Source organism: Bufo gargarizans, chromosome 3 (assembly GCF_014858855.1).
Source record: "Bufo gargarizans isolate SCDJY-AF-19 chromosome 3, ASM1485885v1, whole genome shotgun sequence".
NCBI classification, from domain to species: domain Eukaryota; kingdom Metazoa; phylum Chordata; class Amphibia; order Anura; family Bufonidae; genus Bufo; species Bufo gargarizans.
The window spans coordinates 587,728,340-587,755,349 of NC_058082.1; the positions used below are offsets into that span (position 1 = coordinate 587,728,340).

Here is a 27,010-nt window from a genome sequence, read left to right on the forward strand (position 1 = left end):
ATGTATGCTTTGGGTCGTTTGTCGTTGGACTTCCGGTTCCGGTCTGTGCGGATGTTGTGGTCACATTTGACCACGACATCTGAAAGCTAAGATGTATGCGATCAGCCTTAGGGTCCATTCACACGTCCGTTGTTTCTTTCCTGATCTGTTCCGTTTTTTGCGGAACAGATCTGGACCAGTTGCGTACCCATTTATTTTCAATGGGTCCTGAAAAAAAATCGGACAGCACAATGTGTGCTGTCTGTTTCCGTTGTTCCGTTCCGCATGTCCGAAAAAAAATATAAAACTTGTACCAGGATCCGATTTTGCGGATAATAATAGGACAATACAAAGTCAATGGATCCGCAAAAAACGGATGACATACGGAAACATTTTCAGGAACAACGGATCCGCAAAAAACGGACCGAAATTCGGGATATAGAAAAATACTGACGTGTGAATGGACCCTAATGGCTGATCGCATCCATGTGCCGCGGGTCGCTGCCATTTAAAATAGCAGAGACCCTGCAGCTAAGGCGCCCGCTGCACACACGAGCGGGTGCCATGTTTAGGGATCGGACCCATGACGTACAGCTACCTCATGGGTACTTAAGGGGTTATTAAAGCTCAATACTTCTCTTACTGATTAGAAAGATAACCATTTTGTGACAGAACGGCTAAATATTTTTTTTAATATAGACAATTGAAAAAATTATTTTTAGCCCAAAATGTGTAAAATGCAGTAATAAAAAAAATTTAAAATTGTTCCTGAAGGTGTACATAGCCTTTACCATTGAAACTGGAACACCAAGAAGGACAAGCTGTAAGGTTATGCAAATTGAGGAAGCAGCAGGTGTTGCTAAGATCTGCAGATTTGCAAATTTTCCAGCACCTAGCTCCAATCTGTGGCATGTGGGAGGGGCACATAAAAGCAAGTTTGTTTTTTTTAGCCACATGAAACATCCAAAAAAAAAGATTAAATTTTACGGATCCACAATTATTATTTTTTTTTATATAATCAAATCATGTGGGATGATTGTGTGATGCCTCCTATACGTGCCAGTTATCACCATTTGGAGGACAGGCACCTTGTACTAGGGGTCCCTTTACACGACACGACAGAGCAGCAGATTATAGGGAAGGAAACATTCCTTCCCAACAATCAGCTGATCGCTGGTGGAGGAGACAGGTGCATTTACATGTATGGGGAGTAATGATCGCTAATGCCATTGCTCTTCCCCATACTGACTTGTCGTTTCCTGGCAGCAGATCGTGTTTACATAGCACCATCTGCTGACTGGAAACAATGATTTTTGGGTATGCACAAACAATCGGATTACCTGATGAATGAGCTGTTTGCTTGTCCATCATGTAATGGGCGGTACATTTACACCGCCAGATAATCGCTAATTAAGATTCTCGACCTGTGTAAAGGGCCTTTAAGAGACCTTGGTTTCTCACTTCGGTAGCTCACTACGCACCTAGGCCAACGTTACGTGTCCTGGTGGTTTGGAGAATGACGACATTGGAATGACAGCAGGAGGTGCACAGAGGAGAACCTATACCCAGACGGGTTGTCTAATTAGAAGAATAGTGCGTAGTGATCCACTCTGTACTGTAAGTGAAACATCCCAAGCCTAGGGTGGCAAACATTGTCTACACAAACCATCAGAAGGTGTGTGCACAATCCTGGGCTATTAGCTAGATGTCCAGCTACAGGTATCCACCGACCTCACACCACCGCTCTGGTTATGGTCTTCAGCAAGGAGTTCTGCTTTTGTCTTGGATGCAGCAATAGCTGAAGATTGGTCTGGGGACCACGTGGGTAACACCATAAAAAGGCCTTCACAAGGGCACCCTATCAGTCCAACTCCTGGGATTATGGTGTGGGGCGGCATAATGTACGGTAGCCTGACCCCTCTAGTCTTCAGTTCAGCTACACAACATTTTGTCGCAACAATTTTTATAATGGTAGTCGCACTGCAACATGCTGTGACTGCAACGCGACAGTCGCAAAAAAAACATTCAAGATGGATTTTTCTGTGACTGTCGCAGTCGTAGTGCAACACCATAGACATTAATGTTGCACGACACATGTTGCAGTGTAGTTGTGCCCTATGTGTTGCGTGACACATGTCGTTGTGTAGCCCTGGCCGAATGTTTTTTTTTTGCGACAGTCGCAGCACGACACCAGAGACTACCATTATAAAAATTGTTGCGTGACATTAATGTCACATGACACATGTTGCAGTGTAGTTGTGCCCTGTGACACATGTCGTTGTGTAGCCCTAGTTGAATGTTTTTTTTGTTTTTTTTTGCTGTTGTGTCGCAGTCGCAATGCGACACCATAGACTACCATTATAAAAATTGTCGCCCGACATGTCGTCGTGTAGCCCTAGCCTAACAGCTCGGTAATTACATGGATTTGGTTGTATAACCAGTTGGACAGACACTGGCCATAGATCCTACAAGTAATTTCCCAGTCGGCCGATTTCATTTTACCTCTTAGGCTGGGTTCACACGGGCGTTGCGGGTGTGTTGTGGGAAAATGCGCGATTTTTCCACTCGAGTTGTTAATGGGAATATTAATTATTGATATTTATGCAAATCTCAATAATTAATATTCATAAATAGGCGGGAGTCGTCTAGTGATGCCTCCGCCTATTTATGTCTCAATAAACAACAAATCACTACTGATTGCCTTACTCTACACTGAACTACCTGCGGCGCCTTACTACTACTACTACTACTACAAAAGACTACACGCTGTGCTTAAATAAAAGGTATGTATTAACACACTATACGTCACAGTATAATATATTTGTTTATAACTATATATATCTATATCAAGGGAATAGATAGATATATTTATAGCAGCACACAGCAATAAGTACACACACTATAACAACACACTAATATGGTTCTAACTACACTAACACAGTCCCAATTCCTCCCCAGAATCTAATTACAATAATACACATACATACACTTTACCAGCCGCCCACCCAATCCTGTCAATATACTCTCCCTACGGGGAATAACAAGGGGGTAAATACGGACACTGCTGCGGTAAGCAGGGCAGCCGTGAAGGGGTATCAGGGGTAGATGCAATACCAGGGTAGGTATAAGGGTTGTGTACCAGGGTAGCGGGGGATATGAGGGATTTAGGCACAGGGCAGGGGAAGGTAAGGATTACCAAGGGTTCAGGGGGTAAAGGTTAATGAGCTGCAGGGGAAGGTAAGGGGTACCAAGGGTTATAGGGGGATTAGGGGTAAACCAAGGGAAGCAGGGGCTATAGGGGAACACAGGGGAATTAGGGTCCGTTGGTGGTGTAAGGGTTAATGCAGGGGAATCAGAGAATGCAGGGGTAGGTAAGGGTAGATATGGCAGGGGATCGTTGGCGGTGTAGGGCAGGGGAATAATATATATATCGTTGGTGGTATAGGGAGGGTAATATCAAAGGATTAATAATTATCGATACTCAGTGGTGGTATGCTCTTTGTCCAGGGGAGCTCGTTTGTCCAGGGGATGCTTCTTCCTGCTGGTGGTCTTACCTGAGCGCTGAGCGTAGCGCCGCTGGCCTATTTAAGCTTGGCGGCGCCCGCTCCTCGTCCCACCATTGCTGCCGTGCGCATGACATCACCGCGCATTGTCACCGCGCCGGCCCGCGCATCCTTTGATCCTCCCGCCTGTGGAGCGGACGCACACCTCCAGCGCTGTAATTACAGCGCCGGAGGTCAGCCATCCACAGGGGCAAGGGGAACTCTTCCGTTCCCATGTCCCTGTTAGGCACACCATCTCTGGCACTGCTGGAGATGGTGACAAAGGGCAGAGGATCTTATTGATCCTCTGTCCTTTGAAGAGGCCGACGCTGGACATAATTGTCCAACTGTCGGTCTCCTCCACCTTCCCCAGCAGGCGCAGTGAGTAGGGGAGATTGGGCACCAGAATAACGGCCATATATGTTTATAGATGCTTGAGGCACATCTATAAACATATATGAATGGACATGCCATACATGTAGGGGGCAGGTACAATAAGCCCACCTATATTACATATATATGCATATATTATATACATAGGGGTATATATATATATATTTCCTGATCGTCCTTGGCAGCACATAACGAAAGGGTTAAGTCCCCTAGGTACAACTTGGATAGAGACACATTAGCAAGCAGTAGACTTGATTAATTGGCAATTAGCAGGCTATATAGGATAACACATGACACCAGAGCCTTGTATTTTTTTTTTCTCTAGGTATCAGAAGAGACACTTTAAACATCCTGCTACCATCCTGCAACGGACCCGATCCCTGCCAGGCTGTATACAGGCTCCCTGTCCCTCAACCTGAAGGTGGAATGAGCGCACCTCCCCTGTGTAAAAACTTACAGTGCCTCGTTCCACAGCCGATGTGATATTCCGGCTTGGTGTCTTATTAAGTGCACGTGCGGCTGTGGGGAGCTAAGGCCGTGCACGTGACACCCCACGAGAGCATCCCGGAAGTTAGGCTTTTAAGCTCACTCCGGCGTGATACCTGTACGCTCAGCCAGAACGTCTCACCCGCTGCTTACTGCGGTAAGTATGGTGACTCTGGGGATCCAGGGGCCGACTGCTTGAAAGTAAGGTATTGTTTGCAGGCTGCAGGATGTCTTGTTTTCTTGGATGTTATGTTCCTCCTCTAGTTATGAGTAGAGGATTTTTATCCTGTATGTTTGCCTCTGCTACAACCATGAACCATGTGTTTGGCTGTGTTGTAAGGCACAGCCATCTAGGAAGTGTGTTCCTGCTATTAGGCTGTTACTCTCCTGAGCTAGGAGTGATCCATGCTTTTACTGCTGTGCATCTATGATTACTCTGCAGGATTACATTCTATATGATGCTTTTGTCCTTGCATACTCAGGGATCTGGCTGTATACATCCTAATTGACTTTTTTGTATGTTTAACTATAGATGTCTGCCTCACATGAGGAATCCAGCAAAAGGAAAAGGAAAACTAGGCATCGTTTATGTCAGAAATGTGAACAGCCTCTTCCTGACGAAATACACACTAATGTCTGCACTGACTGCCTGTCACCTACTATGTCTACCCAGTCTGGGAACTTTCTTATGTGGTTTAAGGAGCAACTTACTTCAGTATTTGATGAAGTCAGGTCTAGAAATAAAAAACCTAGACATACAAACAAGTCTCCACCTCCACAGATAATTTCTTCCTCCTCTGAAGACGAGTATCTGTCTGAAGGAGAAATCTATTCTGACAAGTCTTCTAATGATCCTGATGAATTTTTTATATTTCATAAAGAAAAAATACATGAATTAATTAAAGCAGTAAAACATACACTAGAATCTGATAAAGACACCTCAGGAAAATCCAAATCAGATAAACTTTTTTATTTTCCCAAAACTAAAGGGAATGTGTTTCCAGGGCATCCAGTCCTGGATGAATGGATTAAACAGGACTGGGATACACCTGACAAAAAATCAAATCCAGGATCCAGACAAAAATCTGTCTAAAAAAGCGATTTTTTTCCAGCGGAGGAAGCTTCCCTTATAAAGGATCCTATGGATAGAAAAATAGAAACCTTATTAAAAAGAGATTATGCTGCTTCTTCAGCGGCCTGTGTAGCTGGTCTATCTTCAGTACCAGTGGCCAGAGCTTTAAGAATCTGGCTATCCCATGATCTAGAAGATGGGGTGTCTAGAGAAGAGGTTTTAAAAAGTTTTCCAGTAATAAAAGCTGCTTCAGATTTTTTGTGTGATGCTCCTCTGGATATTGTAAAATCCTCAGCAAGCTCCATGAGCCTCTCCAATACTGCAAGGAGGGCGCTCTGGATTAAACAATGGCCAGGGGATATATTATCCAAGAATCATTTCTGTAGTCTTCCCTTTCAGCCAACATCTCTGTTTGGTCCGCAACTTGAAAAAATCCTTGAATCCTTGAACGAGGTCAAAGGTTCAGTTTTTCCACAGTCAAAAAAGAGACCATCATTTAGACCCTTTCGCTCACAAAGGAGAAGATCTCCTAGATTCAGGAACAGACAACAGTTCTCTAAACAAAGAAGATTTCGGGGCAGACAGGAAAGGGCTGAATATAAGAAGAAAACTAACCAAAAAACCTCTGAATTATGACGCCACCCTAAAGCCAAAAGTTGGCGCAAGACTAAAGCTATTCTATCCCGTCTGGTCTCTCACATCTACAGACGCTTGGGTCATGTCCACGGTCAAAAACGGATATGTACTAGAGTTCGCACAATTTCCCCCAGACCGATACTATATAAATCATCCCAGGGATCAAGTTGTTTTACATCTACTTCAAGAATTCATCCAAAAAGGAGCATTAGAACCAGTGCCTCCAGAAGAACAGTTCAGCGGGGTTTATTCCAAAGTATTTCCCGTACCCAAACCAGGGAAGAAATGGAGGCTAATCATCGATCTCAGGTTCCTGAACAAGTTCTTGGTGAAAAGGAAATTCAAAATGGAATCTATAAAATCAGTTCTAATGGTTCTGGAAAAGGGAGATTATATGGCGTCTATAGACCTGGCAGACGCTTATTTACATATTCCGATTCACCCCAGCCACAGAAAGTTCTTGAGAGTAGCAGTTCGGACGACAACTTGTATTACACATCTCCAGTTTACATGTCTCCCCTTCGGCATAACTTCTGCTCCGAGAGTATTTACGAAGGTGTCAATTGTCCTAACAGCAGCGCTAAGGTTGGAAGGTATAATGTGTATCCCATACCTGGATGATTGGCTTTTAATAGCGAGTTCCAGCCAACAACTGAACCTCCATTTACAAGCCACGATACAAATGCTCCAGTCCCATGGATTCCTAATAAACAAAGGAAAATCTTCTCTAATACCATCTCAACAAATACAATTTCTAGGATATGTTCTGAATTCGGATCAAATGACAATCAAATTATCTCCGCAAAGAATATCATCTGTTCACAGGGGAGTGCATCAACTTCTGTCCAATCACAAGATCTCTATCCGTCTTGCAATGAGGGTGTTAGGTCTCCTAACGTCATCTATAGAGGCTGTTCCTTGGGCCAAAGTTCACATCAGAAGTTTACAGAACAATATTCTAACCAGCTGGAACAAAAATTACAGCTCCCTGGACAAGAAGATGGTAATAACAACCGCAACACGCCAGGACCTGAAGTGGTGGATTTCGTCTCCTCACCTAAAGCAAGGCAGGGGTCTGAATCCCCATGCCCAAAAAATCCTCACCTCGGATGCCTCCTCTTGGGGCTGGGGTGCTCATGTAGACAATTTATGGGTACAGAGGAAGTGGACGAAGGAAGAAGCATTAATGTCCTCCAATTGGAGGGAGCTCAGAGCAGTGAGGCTAGCCCTTCTTCATTTTCAAACACATCTTTCGGGGTTCAAAATACTGATTCAGTCAGACAATCTACCAACTGTCTATTATATCAACAAACAGGGGGGCACAAGGAGTCACAGTCTCTCCAAGGAATGTGCTATCCTCATGGCCTGGGCAGAGAAGTTCACGAAAGACATCTCAGCTATCCATATAAGGGGAATTTTGAATCACTCTGCAGATCTACTCAGCCGCACCCCTCTACATCCAGGGGAATGGAGCTTAAATCCGACAGTCTTCAACAACATTGTATCTCGCTGGGGGAAACCCTGTCTCGACGCCATGGCAACAGATCAGAACAAGAAACTCAATCAATACTGTTCCATTCATCGCTCCTGCCAAGCATTATCGATAGACGGACTGTCAATCAGTTGGAAGAAGGGCCTGATTTATGTATTTCCTCCGATTCCCCTTATACCAAAAGTCCTAAAAAAGATAAGGGAAGATTGTGCAGAAGTCATAGCAGTTCTTCCTTTTTGGCCCCGAAGAACATGGTTCGCTCTAGCCCTATCTCTCTCCAGGGGCAGAGTCTGGAAAATCCCTCCTCGCCCAGACTTGCTGATCCAAAGAGGATTTCTTCACCACAATCCCAACAGCCTACAGCTTGCGGCTTGGAGGCTGAGCGGCAGTCACTAACATCACTTGGTTTTTCTTCTGAGCTAGTTAATACCATGCTAGCAGCCCGTAAACCAACAACTATTAAAATATACAATAGAGTATGGAAGACCTTTAATGACTGGTGCCAAAGAACTTCTTCTCTTCCTGAAGATTTAAAATCTGTTCTGCACTTCCTTCAAGAAGGTTTTAGTAAAGGTTTAAAAACAAACACCTTGAAAGTACAGTTCACCGCGATCAATGCCCAGTTACAAGGGAAATTTTCGAATAATCAAATAATGCGTACATTTTTTAAAGCTCTGAAAAATCTAAGACCTCCTACCAGTGTGCCGATCCCTTCCTGGGATTTGTCTGTGGTATTGTCTGCTATGTTAAAAGAACCCTTTGAGCCAATAGAATCCTCGTCTCTGAAGCATATATTTATGAAGGCCCTCTTTCTGGTCGCAATCACTTCGGCCAGACGTGTTAGTGAACTTCAAGCTCTGTCACATAAAGAACCATATTTTAGAGATATGGGCGACTGTATTATTCTACGAACCATGCCAGGTTTTCTCCCGAAAGTAGCATCGGTAGTAAACATTAACCAAGAGATTCCTCTTCCAGTTCTTCACTCAGATCCTCAAGAGAGAGTGCATTGGCATTTACTGGATGTCAAAAGAGCATTGCAGGCATATCTTCAAAGTACTGCTTCCTTCAGAAAATCAGAAGGATTATTCTTACAGATCCAAGGACCAAATAAAGGAAAGAGAGCTAGTAAAGCAACACTAGCAAGATGGATCAAGCGTGCAATTGAAGAGTCCTATACTGCTGCCGGCCTAGAGTGCCCTATCAGGTTAAAAGCACACTCTACGAGATCTACAGCTTCATCTTGGGCAGAATTGGCACAGGTTTCTCTTGATCAGATCTGTAAAGCGGCTACGTGGTCTTCTGTGTCCACATTTATGAGGCATTACAGACTTGACGTATTAGCAGCTGAAGGGTCAACATTTGGCAAAAGAGTGCTTCAAGTGGCGGCCAGTGCTCCCTCCCAATGAGTACTGCTTATCAAGTCCCTTTCGTTATGTGCTGCCAAGGACGATCAGGAAAATGAAAATTTACTCACCGAAATTTTTGTTTCCTGGAGTCCGTAGGCAGCACAACTCTCCCCCCCTTTAATAAATTTATTGCTGCATACAAATACAAGGCTCTGGTGTCATGTGTTATCCTATATAGCCTGCTAATTGCCAATTAATCAAGTCTACTGCTTGCTAATGTGTCTCTATCCAGGTTGTACCTAGGGGACTTAACCCTTTCGTTATGTGCTGCCTACGGACTCCAGGAAACAAAAATTTCGGTGAGTAAATTTTCATTATATATATATATATATATATAGATGTTTGGGACACATCCATAGACATATATGTACCCATACCCATGAAACCCACCCACATAATATATTCTATATACATAGAGATGTATGCTGCCAAAGGGGGCATACATACATCTCCATGTATGCATGCACATCCTACCTGGACGGGCCCAGAAAAAGGGCCCATATATATGCATATATGTCAGGGCATATATACATATATATACTTGAATATGACACTTCCCTCAACACGAGTGCAAAGCATTTTAATGCGTTTTGCACACGCGTGAGAAAAATTGGCATGTTTGGTACTCAGACCCGAACCCGGACTTCACCGGTGTTGTGTAGATTTTATTATTTTCGCTTATAACATGGTTATAAGGTAAAATAATAGCTTTCTTAATACAGAATGCAAAGTAAATTAGGGATGGAGGGGTCCAAAAAAAATTAAACTCCCCTCATCCACTTGTTCGTGCAGCCTGGCTCATCTTCTTTCTTCTTCTTTGAGGACCTGGGAGGAAAAGGACCTTTGGTGATGTCACTGCGCTCATCACATGGACCATTGACATGTGATGGACCATGTGATGAGCACAGTGATGTCACCAAAGGTCCTTTCCTTTCCAGGTCCTCAAAGAACAAGAAAGATGAGCCAGGCTGCACGAACAAGTGGATGAGGCGAGTTTAATTTTTTTTAACCCCTCCATCCCTAATTTAGGATTCTGTATTAACCACCTCAGCTCCCCTAGCTTAAACACCCTTAATGACCAGAGCACTTTTTACAATTCTGCACTACACTACTTTCACAGTTTATTGCTCGGTCATGCAACTTACCACCCAAATGAATTTTGCCTCCTTTTCTTCTCACTAATAGAGCTTTCATTTGGTGGTATTTCAATGCTGCTGAAATTTTTTTAACTACATTTCTATATAAATTTTTCTCAAAATGTATTGTTCTACATGTCTTTGATAAAAATAAAAAAAATGGTTTGGGTAAAAGTTATAGCGTTTACAAACTATGGTACAAAAACGTCAATTTCCGCATTTTGAAGCAGCTCTGACTTTCTGAGCACCTGTCATGTTTCCTGAGGTTCTACAATGCCCAGACAGTAGAAAAACCCCACAAATGACCCATTTCGGAAAGTAGACACTCTAAGGTATTCGCTGATGGGCATAGTGAGTTCATAGAACTTTTTATTTTTTGTCACAAGTTAGCGGAAAATGATGATTTATTATTATTATTATTATTATTATTATTATTTATTTTTTTCCTTACAAAGTCTCATATTTCACTAACTTGTGACAAAAAATAAAAACTTCCATGAACTCACTATGCCCATCACGAAATACCTTGGGGTGTCTTCTTTCCAAAATGGGGTCACTTGTGGGGTAGTTATACTGCCCTGGCATTTTAGGGGCCCAAATGTGTGAGAAGAAGTCTGGAATCCAAATGTGTAAAAAATGCCCTGTGAAATCCTAAAGGTGCTCTTTAGAATTTGGGCCCCTAGGCTGCACAAAAGTGTCACACATCTGGTATCGCCATACTCAGGAGAAGTTGGGCAATGTGTTTTGGGGTGTATTTTTACATATACCCATGCGGGGTGAGAGAAATATCTCTCTAAAAGTCAACTTTTCCCATTTTTTTTATACAAAGTTGACATTATAGAGAAATATTTCTCTCACCCAGCATGGGTATATGTAAAAATACACCCCAAAACACATTGCCCAACTTCTTCTGAGTACGGCGATACCACATGTGTGACACCTTTTTGCAGCCTAGGTGCGCAAAGGGGCCCAAATTCCTTTTAGGAGGGCATTTTTAGACATTTGGATTCCAGACTTCTCACGCTTTAGGGCCCCTAAAATGCCAGGGCAGTATAAATACCCCACATGTGACCCCATTTTGGAAGAAGACATCCCAAGGTAATCCGTGAGGGGAATGGTGAGTTCATAGAAGTTTTTTTTTTTTTTGGCACAAGTTAGCGGAAATTGATTTTTATTTTTATTTTTTTCTCACAAAGTCTCCCTTTCCGCTAACCTGGGACAAAAAGTTCAATCTTTCATGGACTCAATATGCCCCTCACGGAATACCTTGGGGTGTCTTCTTTCCGAAATGGGGTCACATGTGGGGTATTTATACTGCCCTGGCATTTTAGGGGCCCTAAAGCGTGAGAAGAAGTCTGGAATATAAATGTCTAAAAAATGTTACGCATTTGGATTCCGTGAGGGGTATGGTGAGTTCATGTGAGATTTTCTTTTTTGTCACAAGTTAGTGGAATATGAGACTTTGTAAGAAAAAAAAAAAAAAAAATATCAATTTCCGCTAACTTGTGCCAAAAAAATGTCTGAATGGAGCCTTACAGGGGGGTAATCAATGACACGGGGTGATCAGGGAGTCTATATGGGGTGATCAGGGGTTCATAAGGGGTTAATAAGTGACAGGGGGGGTGTAGTGTAGTGTAGTGGTGTTTGGTGCTACTTTACTGAGCTGCCTGTGTCCTCTGGTGGTCGATCCAAGCAAAAGGGACCACCAGAGGACCAGGTAGCAGGTATATTAGACGCTGTTATCAAAACAGCGTCTAATATACCTTTTAGGGGTTAAAAAAACGGATCTACAGCCTGCCAGCGAACGATCGCCGCTGGCAGGCTGTAGATCCACTCGCTTACCTGCAGTTCCTGTGAACGCGCGCGCGTTAACAGGAAAACTTGCTTCTCGCGAGATGACGCGCCGGCGCGTCAAGGAGGAATGAATCGACCACCTCCGGAACGCAATCCTGCGTTAGGCGGTTAAGAATGCTATTATTTTCCCTTATAACATGTTATAAGGGGAAATAATAAAGATCGGGTCCCCATCCCAATCATCACCTAGCAACCATGTGTGAAAATCGCACCGCATCCGCACTTGCTTGCGATTTTCACGCGGCCCCATTCACTTCTATTTTGTGCGTGAAAAACGCACAAAATAGAGCTTGCTGCGATTTTCACGCAACGCACAAGTGATGCGTGAAAATCCCCGCTAATGTGCACAGCCCTATAGAAATGAATGGGTCGGTGTTCAGTGCAGGTGCAATACGTTCACCTCACGCATTGCACCCGTGCGGAAATCTCGCCCGTGTGAAAGGGGCCTTAAAGACACCAGCTACATATTCAAATCAGAGAACAGTGCCCGTCTGCCCACTTTGGTGCCCGTTTTCATGCCCAGAACCTGTTTGGGCCAGGCTGATCTCCACTGTATCTGATGTCGGCAGTGCGAGGTCACTGGCCCAAATTCACTTAATTCTTTAAATCACACTTTTTTGTGCCCACTTTGATGTCCATTTTGTGCCCGTCATTGGTATTTTAATGCAACTTTTTCTTTTACTGTTGATAAGGTGTCCTCAAAATCCATAAAAAAATATAAAAATACAAATGATGTGAATAAGAAACTGACGAATAAGAAACCAACTTCAGCCTCGTTAGATGTGCCTCTAAATACTGTAGTTCTATGCAAAAATACAACCTGCCCAAAAACAACATCAACTCTTATGCCTCATTCACACGTCAGTGTTCGGTCAGTGATTTCCATCAGTTATTTTGAGCCAAAATCAGGTGCGGCCCTGAACACAGAACAGGTGCAGATCTCTCCCTTATACCTTATGTATGTGGAGGCTCCAATCCTGGTTTTCACTCGCAATCACTGCCAAAAACACTGATGTGTGAATGAGGCTTCATACGGTCCGCTACATCAAGGAGCTAAAAAAAAAACCTGCATGGCAGAAAAGGGGTTAAACGCCACACAGTTGTATGGGCTCCCTCTTGCGGACAGTCGTCATTATTACATTATTTGTGAAAACATAAAATCCGAGACTCCCTCTAGCGGTTAGCGTTGGTAATATTCCATGCATTCAGCCGCAATGCCTGGTATTCTGTCTCCCTCTAGTGTCCGCTGCTGGTTAGTACAACGCGAATACACGTGCACAATAGATATGCGTCTCTCTCTCTCTGGCGCCCAGCGTGGTGCTCGGCCTCCCCCTGGTGTCAGCTGCTCGTTAGTACAGCGCCAATCCCTTTGTGTATGTTGGTGCCTATGGGCTCCCTTTGGCACCAAGCGTGGTGTTCGGGCTCCCCCTGGTGTCAGCTGCTGGTTGCTACAATGTGAATCTTTGCGTGTATAGTTTTGCCTTACTCTAGTGTTAGCTGCCGGTTACTACAACAATCTGGATTTATAAGCAATAGCGTGTCAGCTGCAGCAATAACTGACGTTCTGGCTCCCTCTAGTGCCAGGTGCTGGTTAGTGCACGCACTGGTCTGCTTATAGGTCTGGCAGTAGTTTCTGCGCATCTACACATATTAGGATACGAGTGGACTCTCGGGCTCCCTCTAGTGCCAATTTATGGTTGGTGCAGCGCGAATCCCTGTATGATTTATGGCTCCCTCTAGCGGCAATTTTAGACAATCAGTGGCCGCGCGTGGTGGTCTGGTTCCCTCTAGTGCCAATTCATGGTTAGCGCAGCGCGAATCAATGTATGATTTATGGCTCCCTCTAGCTGTAGTTTTAGTCACAATCAGCATCCGCGAGTGGTGTTCTGGCTCCCTCTAGTGCCAATGTATGGTTAGCGCAGCGCGAATCCGTGTATGATATATGGCTCCCTCTAGCGGTAGTTTTAGACACAATCAGCAGCCGACCGTGGTGTTCTGGCGCCCCCTAGTGCGGGCTGCCGAGTTCTGCGGAGCAGCGTGACTCAAGGCTTCCCTCTAGCGGTGCGAGCGGAGATTTGATCCCTCCTACATGAAGTCATGCTGCTCACAGTCACTTCCTGCTGCCCGCAATAGACATGGCTACCTTCTTTGGGGAGGTTGTATCTGTGTTCTCCAGGGCTGTGGAGGAAGACGAGGAAGAGGAGGATGAGGAAGAAGAAAGAGAAGAAGACTTGGATGAAGAGGACAAGGAGATCAGGAGGGAATTAGCAAAGAAAAGGTGACTGTGCGTTCACATCTCGCTGCAGCCTCGTTACAATAGCATCACTGTGAGTCAGGTTTTTGTACAGTCTAGCTTCAGTGTAAGGCTCTGTTCACACACTACATATCAGAAACAAGCGCGTTTTTTCCTTACTTTATCACAGTTTTGCAATGTGGTCCTATTGGCCCCGTGTTTTTTTTTTTTTTTTACAGCCAAAATGCATTAAAAAAAAAACTATTTCACCATAAGAACCAATAAGCTCGTCACAAACCGCAGCAGTGAGGTTTTTCTGCGTGACCACACTGCAGTGTGTGAACACGGCTTTTACCTGGAGTACTTAACGTGTATATTGGGCCCTCATTTCTTGCCCCTACTGTGCAGAGGAGTCACTGTGTGACTGGTACTTTCACTTTCGCTTTGTGCCGGTGTTCATCATCATGAGTGCGGGATATTGGGGGACACCGCTTATGTGGTGACCCCAATATCGCGCACTCAGCTCTGCTATGTGGTGACCCCAATATCGCGCACTCAGCTCTGCTATGTGGTGACCCCAATATCGCGCACTCAGCTCTGCTATGTGGTGACCCCAATATCGCGCACTCAGCTCTGCTATGTGGTGACCCCAATATCGCGCACTCAGCTCTGCTATGTGGTGACCCCAATATCGCGCACTCAGCTCTGCTATGTGGTGACCCCAATATCGCGCACTCAGCTCTGCTATGTGGTGACCCCAATATCGCGCACTCAGCTCTGCTATGTGGTGACCCCAATATCGCGCACTCAGCTCTGCTATGTGGTGACCCCAATATCGCGCACTCAGCTCTGCTATGTGGTGACCCCAATATCGCGCACTCAGCTCTGCTATGTGGTGACCCCAATATCGCGCACTCAGCTCTGCTATGTGGTGACCCCAATATCGCGCACTCAGCTCTGCTATGTGGTGACCCCAATATCGCGCACTCAGCTCTGCTATGTGGTGACCCCAATATCGCGCACTCAGCTCTGCTATGTGGTGACCCCAATATCGCGCACTCAGCTCTGCTATGTGGTGACCCCAATATCGCGCACTCAGCTCTGCTATGTGGTGACCTCGATATTCTGCACTCAGCTCTGCGGTAAGGATGAACTGCTCCTGATGATTTGTGCGCGCGTGCGCACTCAGGGGCAGGTAGATCTGATGGAACATTTTGCGCTGGAAAATCTACCTACCCTAAGTGCGCACGCGCGGTGTATGGTTTTGCGCATGAAGTCCTTCTACTGCGGCGCTGCAATGATTTTTTGCTAATCCAGTGGATGTGCGCTTGCGCAGCGCCGCACCCCCCCCCCTCCAGCTGATTCCGGTGCGACCGTGTCACTTCCAGTATAGCGTTCTGCCAAGGTGTAGGAATCTGGCAGAACACCGGTCGGCTAATAGCCCTCATCTCTACTGAGAAGTCATAAAGACTCATTTAAGCCACATTCTTATCAGTAAGATTAGAACTGAGCTATGATGAGTGTTTATAATGTCAGAGAGCAGAGATAAGGAGCCGTCAGCTCCTGGTCTGACGGAAAATCCAAAGTTACTGATTGGTAATGATTTCTGATGTCTTGTGTTGTACCCGCAGGGAAGTGAACCTCACGTGGAGCTGTGAGACTGGCGCGGCCATGGAGAAGTCTGACGACCATACACTACCCTGCTCCAGCCTGATCCTAGGTGTCGGGGACAACGCCACAGGTACGGCAGCAGTTATATGTACTTATATACTCAGTAACCCAATCATAAGGGAGTAAGTGCACTCCTCTCCTGAAATACTCTGTGCTGCTGGTGGACCCTGCCACTTTGTCTCTACTCTCCTTCTTGTCTCCTTTCTCTTCTTCACGGCATGACAGTGCTTCTGTCCTCTCTATAGCCATCACATACGTAGTCAGATCACTGCCCACCACAAGACCAGCAACCGACTCCTTCCCTGAAATACTCTGTGCTGCTGGAGATCCAGCTCCTTCCACTGCCTAATACTCAGTCTGTGACCTCCCACTTGTCTCCCTCCTCTCTTCATGTCCCACCACAAGCAGCCATGTCCTGACATCATCTCGTGAGTGGACAGGTCTTGACCCTCCCACACAACCAGCACACTCGTCTGCTGAAATACTCTGTGCTGCTGTCATTTCCTAAGGTCTATTTAGTCACAGGGTGTTGGTTCACAAAGACAAATAGAAGGTGAAAAATAACAGAAAGCAAGGTCATATATGGCAAATACCTTTATAGGGGGTCTGTGGCTGTGAGATTTAGGGTTCATGGCAGTCCAATAACCGTATATTGTGTTCCTATCTATGCGAAGGTTTGGATGTTTTCACCCCTCTCCACTCTCTGCTCTGCTGTGTACATCTAATTGGTCTTTTAAAAAAACATTTCAGCGGTTTTTGTCTTATAGGGTTAAGTCTCAGCCTCCTCTGCAGAGTATCTAAGTTTCAGTTTCATAGTGAGTCCCATCATTAGGGCTGCAGCTTTCGATTATTCTAGTAATCAAGTATTCTGCTGATTAAGCCAACAATTAATCGAGTACTCGAATAAGAAAAAACGAATTAAAAGAACGTTTTCTATAAAAACTCATCAGCCGCCCATGCCATAAATAGACCCCCCTGCTATCCGTATCCCCCCATGTTAGCAGTCCTCAGCTCCATCAGTTCCCTCCCCTGTGACATCAGCTCCATTTAGTGCCATCAGTTCCCCCTCTCGAAGTGCCATCAGTTCCCCCTCTCGAAGTGCCATCAGTTCCCCCTCTCGAAGTGCCATCAGTTCCCCCTCTCGAAGTGCCATCAGTTCCCCCTCTCGAAGTGCCATCAGTTCCCCCTCTCGAAGTGCCATCAGTTCCCCCTCTCGAAGTGCCATCAGTTCCCCCTCTCGAAGTGCCATCAGTTCCCCCTCTCGAAGTGCCATCAGTTCCCCCTCTCGAAGTGCCATCAGTTCCCCCTCTCGAAGTGCCATCAGTTCCCCCTCTCGAAGTGCCATCAGTTCCCCCTCCGCAGAGCCAGTCAAATCAAATACTTACTTTTCCTGCTAGGGGAGCCGCCGACACAGCTCTTCCATCCTCTTCTTCACGCGATACCCTAGGACCTGACGTCACACAAGGCTTAATTGCACTACACCCTGACGATGTGTGTACGTCAGGAGGACAGGGCAGCGTGGTGCCAGCCGGTGGAAGACCACAGAGTGGTGAGTAATAGCAAGTGCTTCACTCGCGCTCTGTGGTCGGATGGTAGAAACGAATCCTCAATGCAAAAATTTTTCATCTAGGATTTTTTTGTGTCTAGTTACTCGCTTGATTCCAGTAATCATTTCAGCCCTATCCACCATGTCCCTGTTCTGACGGTTGGACGTATAAGCCTCATCTCTGAACTTCTGACAGCTCCTAAACACTCAGGAATATGACTGAAAGTATGATACTCTGCGACAAGGCTAAAACTTAACCCTGTAGGAGAAAACTTGCTGAAATTTTTTTTTTTTAACTCGTTTATTAACAGAAGAGAAATAACATGGACATCATACACTCCTGTTACACATCATAGTACAAACAAAGATAAAGATTTCTTGTTATCTATTTCTTTAATCACCTACTACACTGTTGCGAATTCGATATTCCATACATTCAGGTGGCCCCACTAAACCGACTGAGCCATGGATCCTCGAGCTGATGACCAAGCTGGCCGCAGTCTCGAGGTTGAGTACAGAGTGTGGGGTCACCCACACCACAGGCCCCAGACCTTCTAAAATTTTTGAGGTTTATTGCAGTGTTTAAACACCAACACTATTTATGGTAGGATCTGGTTTATCTGCAATTTCCACATGGACAAGTTTGGTGAATTGGGGTTGTACCATCTCAGAGCAATACATTTACGCGCCATAAATAGTGACTCCCTCAAGAATGTTGTCATGTAATGATCCCAGCTATCTTCATTCAGTATTCCTAGAAGGCAAACCTCAGGGGTGCAAGCTACCTGAACTGGCAGTAAATTGGAAAGAAAGGCAGTCACCTCCTTCCAGAATGTAGCAATCGGGCTGCATCTCCACATCATGTTCCAGAAGTCCGCCTCCAGTCCACCACACCTTGGACCTGCCGTGGATGATGTTTACTGAAAATTTTTAATAAACGCCAATTGAAAAAAAAAGATTTTTAGGCTTAAATGAGTAAAATGCAGTAATAAAAATAATTGCCTCGGAAAGGTGTTCATAGCCTTTAACAATCACCCGCCATCTTTTAGCCGACCGATCACAGACCTTCATCTGGAAAGAAGTCCGCTGTCCTTCGCATTTTTGTCCTCGCTTCTAGTTCACGAACAATCTTTCTTAGTATGAACATTCTCAGAACATTTTCAGAAAGATGGTTCCTGCCTCGCCTGGTGTCGGTGAACAAGTATGAACCATTATAATGACCAGCAAGGACTATAATGTGTATGGCTGCACTGGCAAAACGATCGTTCACCAGATGTTCGCTCAGGGTTCTCCATCCATCCTCCTACTTCTGTCTAATGTGTATGGCCATCTTAACACTCAAAGCAAACAGAGCCAAATCACCAAGGAGCATTGTTCTGTTTGATCTGTGTCACGAGCAGCAGCACAGGCAGCTAGGTGAAGGAGTTACACACACTCTACAACAGCAAAATAGTAGGAAATGGTACTGCCCAACAATATAAATGTATTTCTGTTTGCAGGGTTTCTGTCCACTTATATCCTGAGCTCTGGGAGCTGGGAGGTCGCCGGCCATATCAAATTATGGAATGAGCGATGTCGAGACCACACTGTCAGAAGTGATGCAACAGCTTCTCCATCATCCTGTGTCTTCTACCGATCAGTCACTGATCCCTCCGTAAGTTCCAGCATTAGTTTATGGATAATGATGGTGGGCTTATGCTCATACACAGCAGCCAATCTGAACAAGCAGAGCTGCAGTATAAACTATTATGGAGGGCCACAGTAGCAGCCTGAGCTTCTGATGAGACGAGGTAGATTTCAGGCTATCCCAGACCCCCAATAGACAATGCAGCTCAGCTGGAGTCACCCAATTACTTGTCCTCATTTTATTGGGTTCCTTCTGTTTCAGGTGATGCTCTGTCTCTGTAAGTCCTATGTGGCGGAAGATCAGCAGTTCCAGTGGTGCGAGAAGGTGAGAGACAAAATTATTCATCTGGGATGTGGTATATATCCTGCTGGAGTTAATTGGAACAAGCCCATGTAGTATGCGGACTACAGAAGCTGCTGGTTGGGACTGGATATTAACCCCCACCCCAACAGTCCCACTGAAATTGAAAAAACCCTCCCGAAAATGTTACTTCTTATTATTGTTGATGTTGAATTTATGTCTGAAGTAAATGTAGTCGGTGCACAGTTCAGGCGGACATGGGCCCATTTTTTTATAAAAAAAGTGACGACTACCGTATATTTAGCTCCTATAAGATGCACCAGCCCATAAGACGCACCTAGGTTTTAGAGGAGGAAAATTAAGAAAAAAAATATTTTTTATCAGACCTCCCCCTAATGCTGATTAGACCTCAGATCAGATCCCCAATGTAAATTAAACTGCAGGTCAGAGCCCCAAACAGACCTCAGATCAGACCCCAGTGTTAAGCGCACGTCAGATGAGACAAAAATAAATCCACTCGCCTCTCCTGTTTTGGCCGCCGCTCTTGAGATCCATCGCCCTTCCTGCCGCTCTGTTTTGTGACTCGACGTCGCACAATGTGAGGTCACAGATTGCGCCGATGTACTCATGCTGTGTGCAAGTCACAACACAGGGTGCGGCGCCGGCAGATGAAGACCAGGGAGCGGTGAGTACTGCTGGTTCCCTCTAAGCGCTCCACCAACCTCCTGTACTAATGAGCGCTTCCATATAATGGAAGGATGCAGCAGTAGTCGCCATATAAGATGCACTGACATTTTTCCTCCGCTTTGGGGGGTGGGAAAGTGCGTCTTAAGCAGCGTTTTTGTGTCCGGTTTTCAAAACTGAACAAACCTGATCAGGCATGAAAATCAATATAAGGCCTCATGCACACGAACGTATGCATTTTGTGCTCCGCAAAAAATACGGATGATGTCCGCGTGCATTCCGTATTTTGCGGAACGGAACAGCTGGCCCCTAATAGAACAGTACTATCCTTGTCCGTAATGCAAACAATAATAGGAATTTTTTTTTTGCGGAACGGACATACAGAAATGGAATACACACGAAGTAACTTCCGTTTCTTTACGGACCCATTGAAATGAATTGTTCTGTATACGGTCCGCAAAAAAAAACGGACACGAAAAAAAATATGTTCGTGTGCATGTGGCCTAAGTCAATGGTTCTGATCTGTTTTTTTTTTTGTTACAAAAAAACGGATCAGGCGCCCATTGACTTAGGCCTCATGCACACGACTGTTCTGTTTTTTGCGATCCGCAAAAAAACGGAAGCCGCCTGTGTGCCTACCGCAATGTGGACCAAAACAATGGTCGTGTGCATGAGGCCTTACAATGATTTTCACGCCTGATCAGTTTTGTTCAATTTTGATTTAATACAACCGGATCCGGCCAAAACGGAGCCATCAGGATGTATAAATGGAACGGATCCTTTTAATTCAGGTTTTGAGGTTCTCTGTGAAAGAGTGCCAAGACCCGATGCAGACTGTAGAGGCAACATGACATGATAATGCTCCGTGCCTCTCTGTGATCTCTTTACTACGAAATCACAGTGAGCCCCTACCTAAGACAATTGCGATCAAAAAGGCGTATGCCCCCCAAAATAGTACCAATCTAACCGTCACCTCATCTTGCAAAGAATGAGCCCCTACCTAAGGCTACTTTCACACCTGCGTTCGATCGGATCCGTCTGCATTATAACTTAGAAAAATTTACTAAGTGTGAAAGTAGCCTGAGCGGATCCGTTCAGACTTTACATTGAAAGTCAATGGGGGACGGATCCGCTTGAAGATTGAGCCATATGGTGTCATCTTCAAGCGGATCCGTCCCCATTGACTTACATTGTAAGTCGGAACGGATCCGCTCGCCTCCGCACGGCCAGGCGGACACCCGAACGCTGCTTGCAGCGTTCAGGTGTCCGCTCACTGAGCGGAGCGGAGGCTGAGCGCTGGCAGGCGGATGCATTCTCAGTGGATCCGCCTCCACTGAGAATGCATTAGGGCCAGACGGCTGCATTCAGGGCCGCTCGTGAGCCCCTTCAAACGGAGCTCACGAGCGGACACCTGAACGCAGGTGTGAAAGGAGCCTAAGACAATCGCCCCAAAAAAACTAAAAACTATGGCTCTCAGACTATGAAGACACTAAAACATGTTTGTTTTGTTTTTTGTTTAAAAAAAATGCTTTTATTGTGTTAAATGTAAAAAAAAAAATGCTTTTATTGTGTTAAATGTAAAAAAAAAAAGTACACATCTTAGGTATTTCCGCGTCCGTAACAACCTGCTCTATAAAAATACCACATGACCTAACCCCTCAGATGAAGCCATTTTTTTTCACCTTACATCACAAAAAGCAAGCGATCAAAAAGTCATATGCACACCAGAATAGTGCCAATCAAATCATCATCTCATCCTGCAAAAATAATACCCTACCTAAGACAATCGCCCAAAAAATAAAAAAAAACTATGGCTCTCAGAATATAGAGACACTGAAACAAGATTTTTTATTTTTTTATTAAAAAATGCTGTTGTGTAAAACATAAATAAATAAAAAAAGAATACATATTAGGTATCGCCGCGTCCGTAAGAATCTGCTGTATAAAAATATCACATGAACTAACCCCTCAGGTGAATACCGTAAAAAAATACAAAGTGTCAAAAAAAGCTATTTTTTGTCACCTTACATCACAAAGTGTAATACCAATACCAAGCGATCAAAAAGTAATATGCACCCTAAAATAGTACCAATCAAACCGTCATCTCTTACCGAAAAAAAAAAAAAGGTTCAGGATATGGAGACTCTAAAAAATCATTTTTTTTCAAAAATGCTTTATTTTGTAAAACTGAAACAAACAACCAAAAAAAGTATGATAAGTAAAAGCGTTTTAAAGTTATTACCACATAAAGTGACACATGTCATATTTGCAAAAAGTGGCCTGGCAGGAAGGTGAAAACAGGCCCGGGGTAGAAAGGGTTAAAGGATATGTCTCATCTCGCCGTTACTGTCAACAAGTAGGCTAGCTGATACCTGGTGACACGGCTTCTGTTTTATTTTGGGTACATATCCAGGACAATTCATCTCATTCAAGCATGATAAATAACATGACATTTAGCTGGCATTTTTGGACACGGCGATACCAACTATGTTTATCTTTTATCATATACATTTTATGAATGTGAAATGGGAAAGATTTTTTTTTTTTGTAACGTTTAATATCATTTTTTATTTTTAAAATTTATTTTGAATTATTTTCTTTTTTGTACCCTTACAGGACCTTATCACTTGTAGTATTCACAGCAGTAGTTTTCATTGACTTTTACTGTAGAGTGTTAGTGGGCATGCCTTGTGACCTTTGCAGTGGAAATTGTGCAGGGAAGGGGAGTAGATACGCTGTGGCATTGTTTATTCTCAATGGTTTGTCCAGGGTGGTCTATATGGAGGTGTTACTTATTGTAATCTTGCCTGGGATGATGGTGAGATGACTGCTGAGAAGTTATCTTTATAGAACAGGAAGTGTCAGCCTACAATGAGGCTCAGTGATCAGAATGAATCTTCACAATTTATAGAAGTATAGATATGGATGTGGAAAATGGAAAAATAAAATAAAATCGCACTAAAATCTTAGATATCAGAAAAACTTAATTTAAACAAAAGGGAAATTTCTGATGACGTATTCCCTTAAAGGGTTTCTACCACTTCGGTGTCACATATTTAGCTGTCAGACACTAGCGATCCGCTAGTGTCTGCTCTCCCCAACCATCCTAATATAATTGCTTTTGGGGCAGCCGTTTTGCTAAAAAAATAACTTTTATTAATATGCTAATGAGCCTCTAGGTGCTATGGGGGCGTCATTAGCACCTAGAGGCTCCGTCTACCTTCACAAAATGCCGCCGCCGAGCGCGTCCCTCCAGCCCGCCCCTCTCCTCCTGAATGCGATCCTCCTTGTGAGCGCCTGTATTCGGCGCATGCGCAGTGAATGTCTGACAGCTTCCCTGCTCAGACATCTCCACTGCGCCTGTTCCTCGGAGCACTATGGCGTCATCGCGCAGGCGCAGTGGAGATGTCTGAGCAAGGAAGCGGTCAGACATTCACTGCGCATGCGCAGAAGACATACGCTCACAAGGAGGATCGCATTCAGGAGGAGATGGGCGGGCTGGAGGGACGCGCTGGGCGGCGGCAGTTTCTGAAGGTAGACGGAGCCTCTAGGTGCTAATGACGCCCCCATAGCACCTAGAGGCTCATTAGCATATTAATAAAAGTTATTTTTTTAGCAAAACGGCTGCCCCAAAAGCAATTATATTAGGATGGTTGGGCAGAGCAGACACTAGCGGATCGCTAGTGTCTGACAGCTAAATATGTGAAACCGAAGTGGTAGAAACCCTTTAAGATCAGAGTATTAGAAGACCTGGTCACATCAGCCGTTATCAGTGACATTCATTTGAAAGGGAGCTGAGCTGCAGTACCCTGGTGCGGCCACTACACTGTGTGCGGAGCCGCCTTCTTCCAGCCCCACCCACTTTATAGTTTCCGACACTGGCAGCAGACCGACTGAGCTGATTGGTTGGAGTGTGGGGTGTTGGATCCCCACTGATCTTGAGGGTGAGGGTAGGTCATCAGTATCTAACGCAAAACCCCATATGGCTCCCCCTAGTGTTGGTGTATGTTACTACTCAGGTTGTTGTCGGGACAGCTGAGTGACAACCTGTAAGGCCATCATGACAGGTCCTACTGTGGTTGTCACTACTCACTTAGTGACCTCGATGGTAGATCTGCCATCTATCATACTGGAGAGGGAGACTAGGTCACTGGAAACGTGTCCATACTGGTGGTCACCCCCGCACTTCTATAACTTTGTTCATCGTCGTCTCTTCCAGGTTTTCCGCTGTCTACAGACGTCCGGTCTCAAGGTGACCATCCTCTCCACATGTCCAGTGACGGACTATAAAACCGCAGAATCCACACACAATCTGCCGGTCCCATTTCTGAAAGTGGTGACAACGCAGCAGTACTCGGACCGCACCCCGTGCAGCTACCTGGAGCAGCCGAATATCGTGGACGGGCTGCCTGCAGCAGGTATTCCGGATTACTGATCCCATTAGTCCGACAGATGACGCCTCTATTAGGTGTCCTGGTCTGCACGGAGTTGCTGTTACATGTATAGTCAGCTTCCTGCCAGCAGGGGGTACACTATAGGGTTGTGGGGAGGCAGCAGACTGGGGCCTGCTATGCTAGCAGTGCGGTAACTGGTGCGTTGTATGTCCGATCCTTCCTTCCCCGACATCTGCTGTCAGCGGATAGTCTGGACATACACATGAGTCGAGCACCTTGTGACCTTTGCAGTGGAAATTGTGCAGGGAGGGGGAGTAGTTAAGCTTTGACATCGCTTATTCTTTCCAGTGTCCCGTATTACATTCTGGACTATTAGCTCTTAAAGTAGACCATTCCTTTTCCAGTGATGTCGTATTGTCAGGTGTGGGGGATCCCTGCCGCGTTCTACCGGTGCTACACGGATATCGCCCAACTGGACACGGTCACGATTGAAGCGTTTCGCCCCGTGTTGTCCTGTCAGAACATGAGTCGCCTGGCTGCGGTAAGATCTGCGAGATGTAAGAAATAACCCAACACTAGGAGAAGCTACCGGATTAGGACACGGTGGAAGCCGCAGTACAATTGCTCCCGCCCACCGTTGACATCATGGAGGGTCCTTGCAGTACAGAGCGAAGGAGATGTGTATATATATTTTCTTACTATCACAGACCTCCAGCCTTCTCTCCTGCCTGCACTGATCTCACTCCGATCACACACACTTCTCTCACTGCTGTATGAGCGCTCTGCTAGATCATCAAGGAAGCAGTCAGGGAGGTCTGGCACTGCTGGATCATTCCGACTGCTGACTTTAAGATGCAGACACTTTTTAGCAAGATTTTTTCTTTCTAAAAAAGTGTGTCTCATAGTCCGGAAAATACTATATTAAATTTTTTTATTTTTTTTTAAATCAAATGGATGGCTTTTTAGATATCATTTTTTGAAGTCGCTTCATGTATTCTACTTCCTGTCCTGGCTCCTTAACTTCCTCTTTGTTTGGACATTTAGCTCAGTCTTGCTTAACTCTCTCTGTCAGACCATCACCGTGACCAGAGAGATCCCCTTAAGTGACTATTGAAGCATCACACGGTACACTGATCAATGCAGTGCTCCTCTGTGGGCATCTTTATCTCGGCCTATCGAGAGAACAATAGCGCTGTCATAGTGTTATCCCAATTCTACACCTACTATTATCATGAGGATTACCCTGCAGACATCTTCCCCTCACAGCAGCAGTAAACTCACTGTCGATTACCCATGTATATAGGAGATCTTATGTGTGATTGCTACAGAAGGACAAGATTTTGTATGTAATTTTCAGTGGTATAGTACGGCCAAAAAAAAATAAAATAAAAATCTAGGAATAATAAAATAAAATATACCCCTTTCTGACGGAAGTGTCCCTTTAAGATGGGGAAAAAATGAAACTAGTAACTGCTCACTTTTTTTTTTTAGAAATCTGAAAAAATTGAAGAAACTCTGAAGAAAACGGTGACGACCATTGAAGTCCAAAGCAACCTGTACACATAGGTTTGATGTTCCCACCCAGATGTTTCACTGATGGAACTTGTGAGGGACTAATAGACTACAACAGAAAAGATCTGAAGCTGCGATTTAGCAGTTTTTTTTTTTTTTGTATAGAAGATATGGTGGGGATATGCCATAAATGTAATACCCCTTTAAAGAAGAGTAAAACTGACGCACTGTGTTAGGGCTTGTTCACACGAACGTATGTGTTCCGTTCCATGCATTGGGCACCAGAATTTACGGTCCCCAATGCACGGAGAACGTTAAATGGGTCTGCATCTTTCCGTTTCGCAAAAAGATAGGGCAAGTTCTATCTTTTTGAGGAATGAAACTACAGAACGGAACCCCATGGAAGCACTCCGCAGTGCTTCCGTAGCGTTCTGTTCCGTGCTTCCGTTCTGCACATCTGGATTTGCGGACACTTTGAAGTGAATGGGTCCGCATCCGTGATGCGGGATTCACACGGAACGGTGTCCGTGTATCGCGGATCCACATTTGCGGTCCGCAATATGGAAACGGAACACATACGTTCGTGTGAACAATCCCTTATGCTGAGTGGACGGAGCATGACAAAGGGATTCCAGGAAGACCAAAGAAAGAAGCCTTGCATCAGTCATCAGTAGCGGGTTGTGCGCGGCTGACATGGACTATACATGGGAGCGACCACCTAGAGGGCGCCGATAGCTATGATCAGTGCAGGGAAGAGAGAATGACCGCTCTCCATTCTCTACATCAGAAGGATGCCGCTGTCCTCCTGAGCGATCGGGATGTGGACAAGCATTTGTCCTGACTGGTGTGAGCCCCTTGTGCACCCCTGATTTCTAGCACTTTTGCAATATTTGATGATCCCTGGGGGCTCCTACTACTGGGACCAGTACCAAGCAGGAGAGTGGAGGTCCCCATGTGTATGGAGCGTACCGCAGGTGGTCATGCGTGGGCAGCACCACTCTATTTACACTGGGACTCTGCGTTCTGATCAGTGGGGTCACAATG

General features: G+C 45.0%; 1 protein-coding gene across 1 annotated transcript; it reads left to right on the forward strand.

The window, feature by feature from the left end:
• The first annotated feature begins 14,114 nt into the window (after positions 1–14,114).
• Positions 14,115–26,088, forward strand: PSMG1 (proteasome assembly chaperone 1). The gene is made up of 7 exons (XM_044287646.1): positions 14,115–14,277; positions 15,864–15,973; positions 18,949–19,103; positions 19,338–19,400; positions 24,280–24,478; positions 24,859–24,995; positions 25,946–26,088. The coding sequence occupies exons 1-7, from the start codon at positions 14,135–14,137 to the stop codon at positions 26,018–26,020; spliced, it is 882 nt and encodes a 293-aa protein (XP_044143581.1). The 5' UTR covers positions 14,115–14,134; the 3' UTR covers positions 26,021–26,088.
• The last annotated feature ends 922 nt before the right edge of the window (positions 26,089–27,010 follow it).

Coding starts and splice junctions, on each gene's coding strand:
- PSMG1 (XM_044287646.1), top strand. CDS start 14,135: ATGGCTACCTTCTTTGGGGAGGTTGTATCTGTGTTCTCCAGGGCTGTG. Junction 14,278..15,863: donor AGGGAATTAGCAAAGAAAAG/GTGACTGTGCGT, acceptor TTGTACCCGCAG/GGAAGTGAACCTCACGTGGA. Junction 24,479..24,858: donor GGACGGGCTGCCTGCAGCAG/GTATTCCGGATT, acceptor TTCCTTTTCCAG/TGATGTCGTATTGTCAGGTG.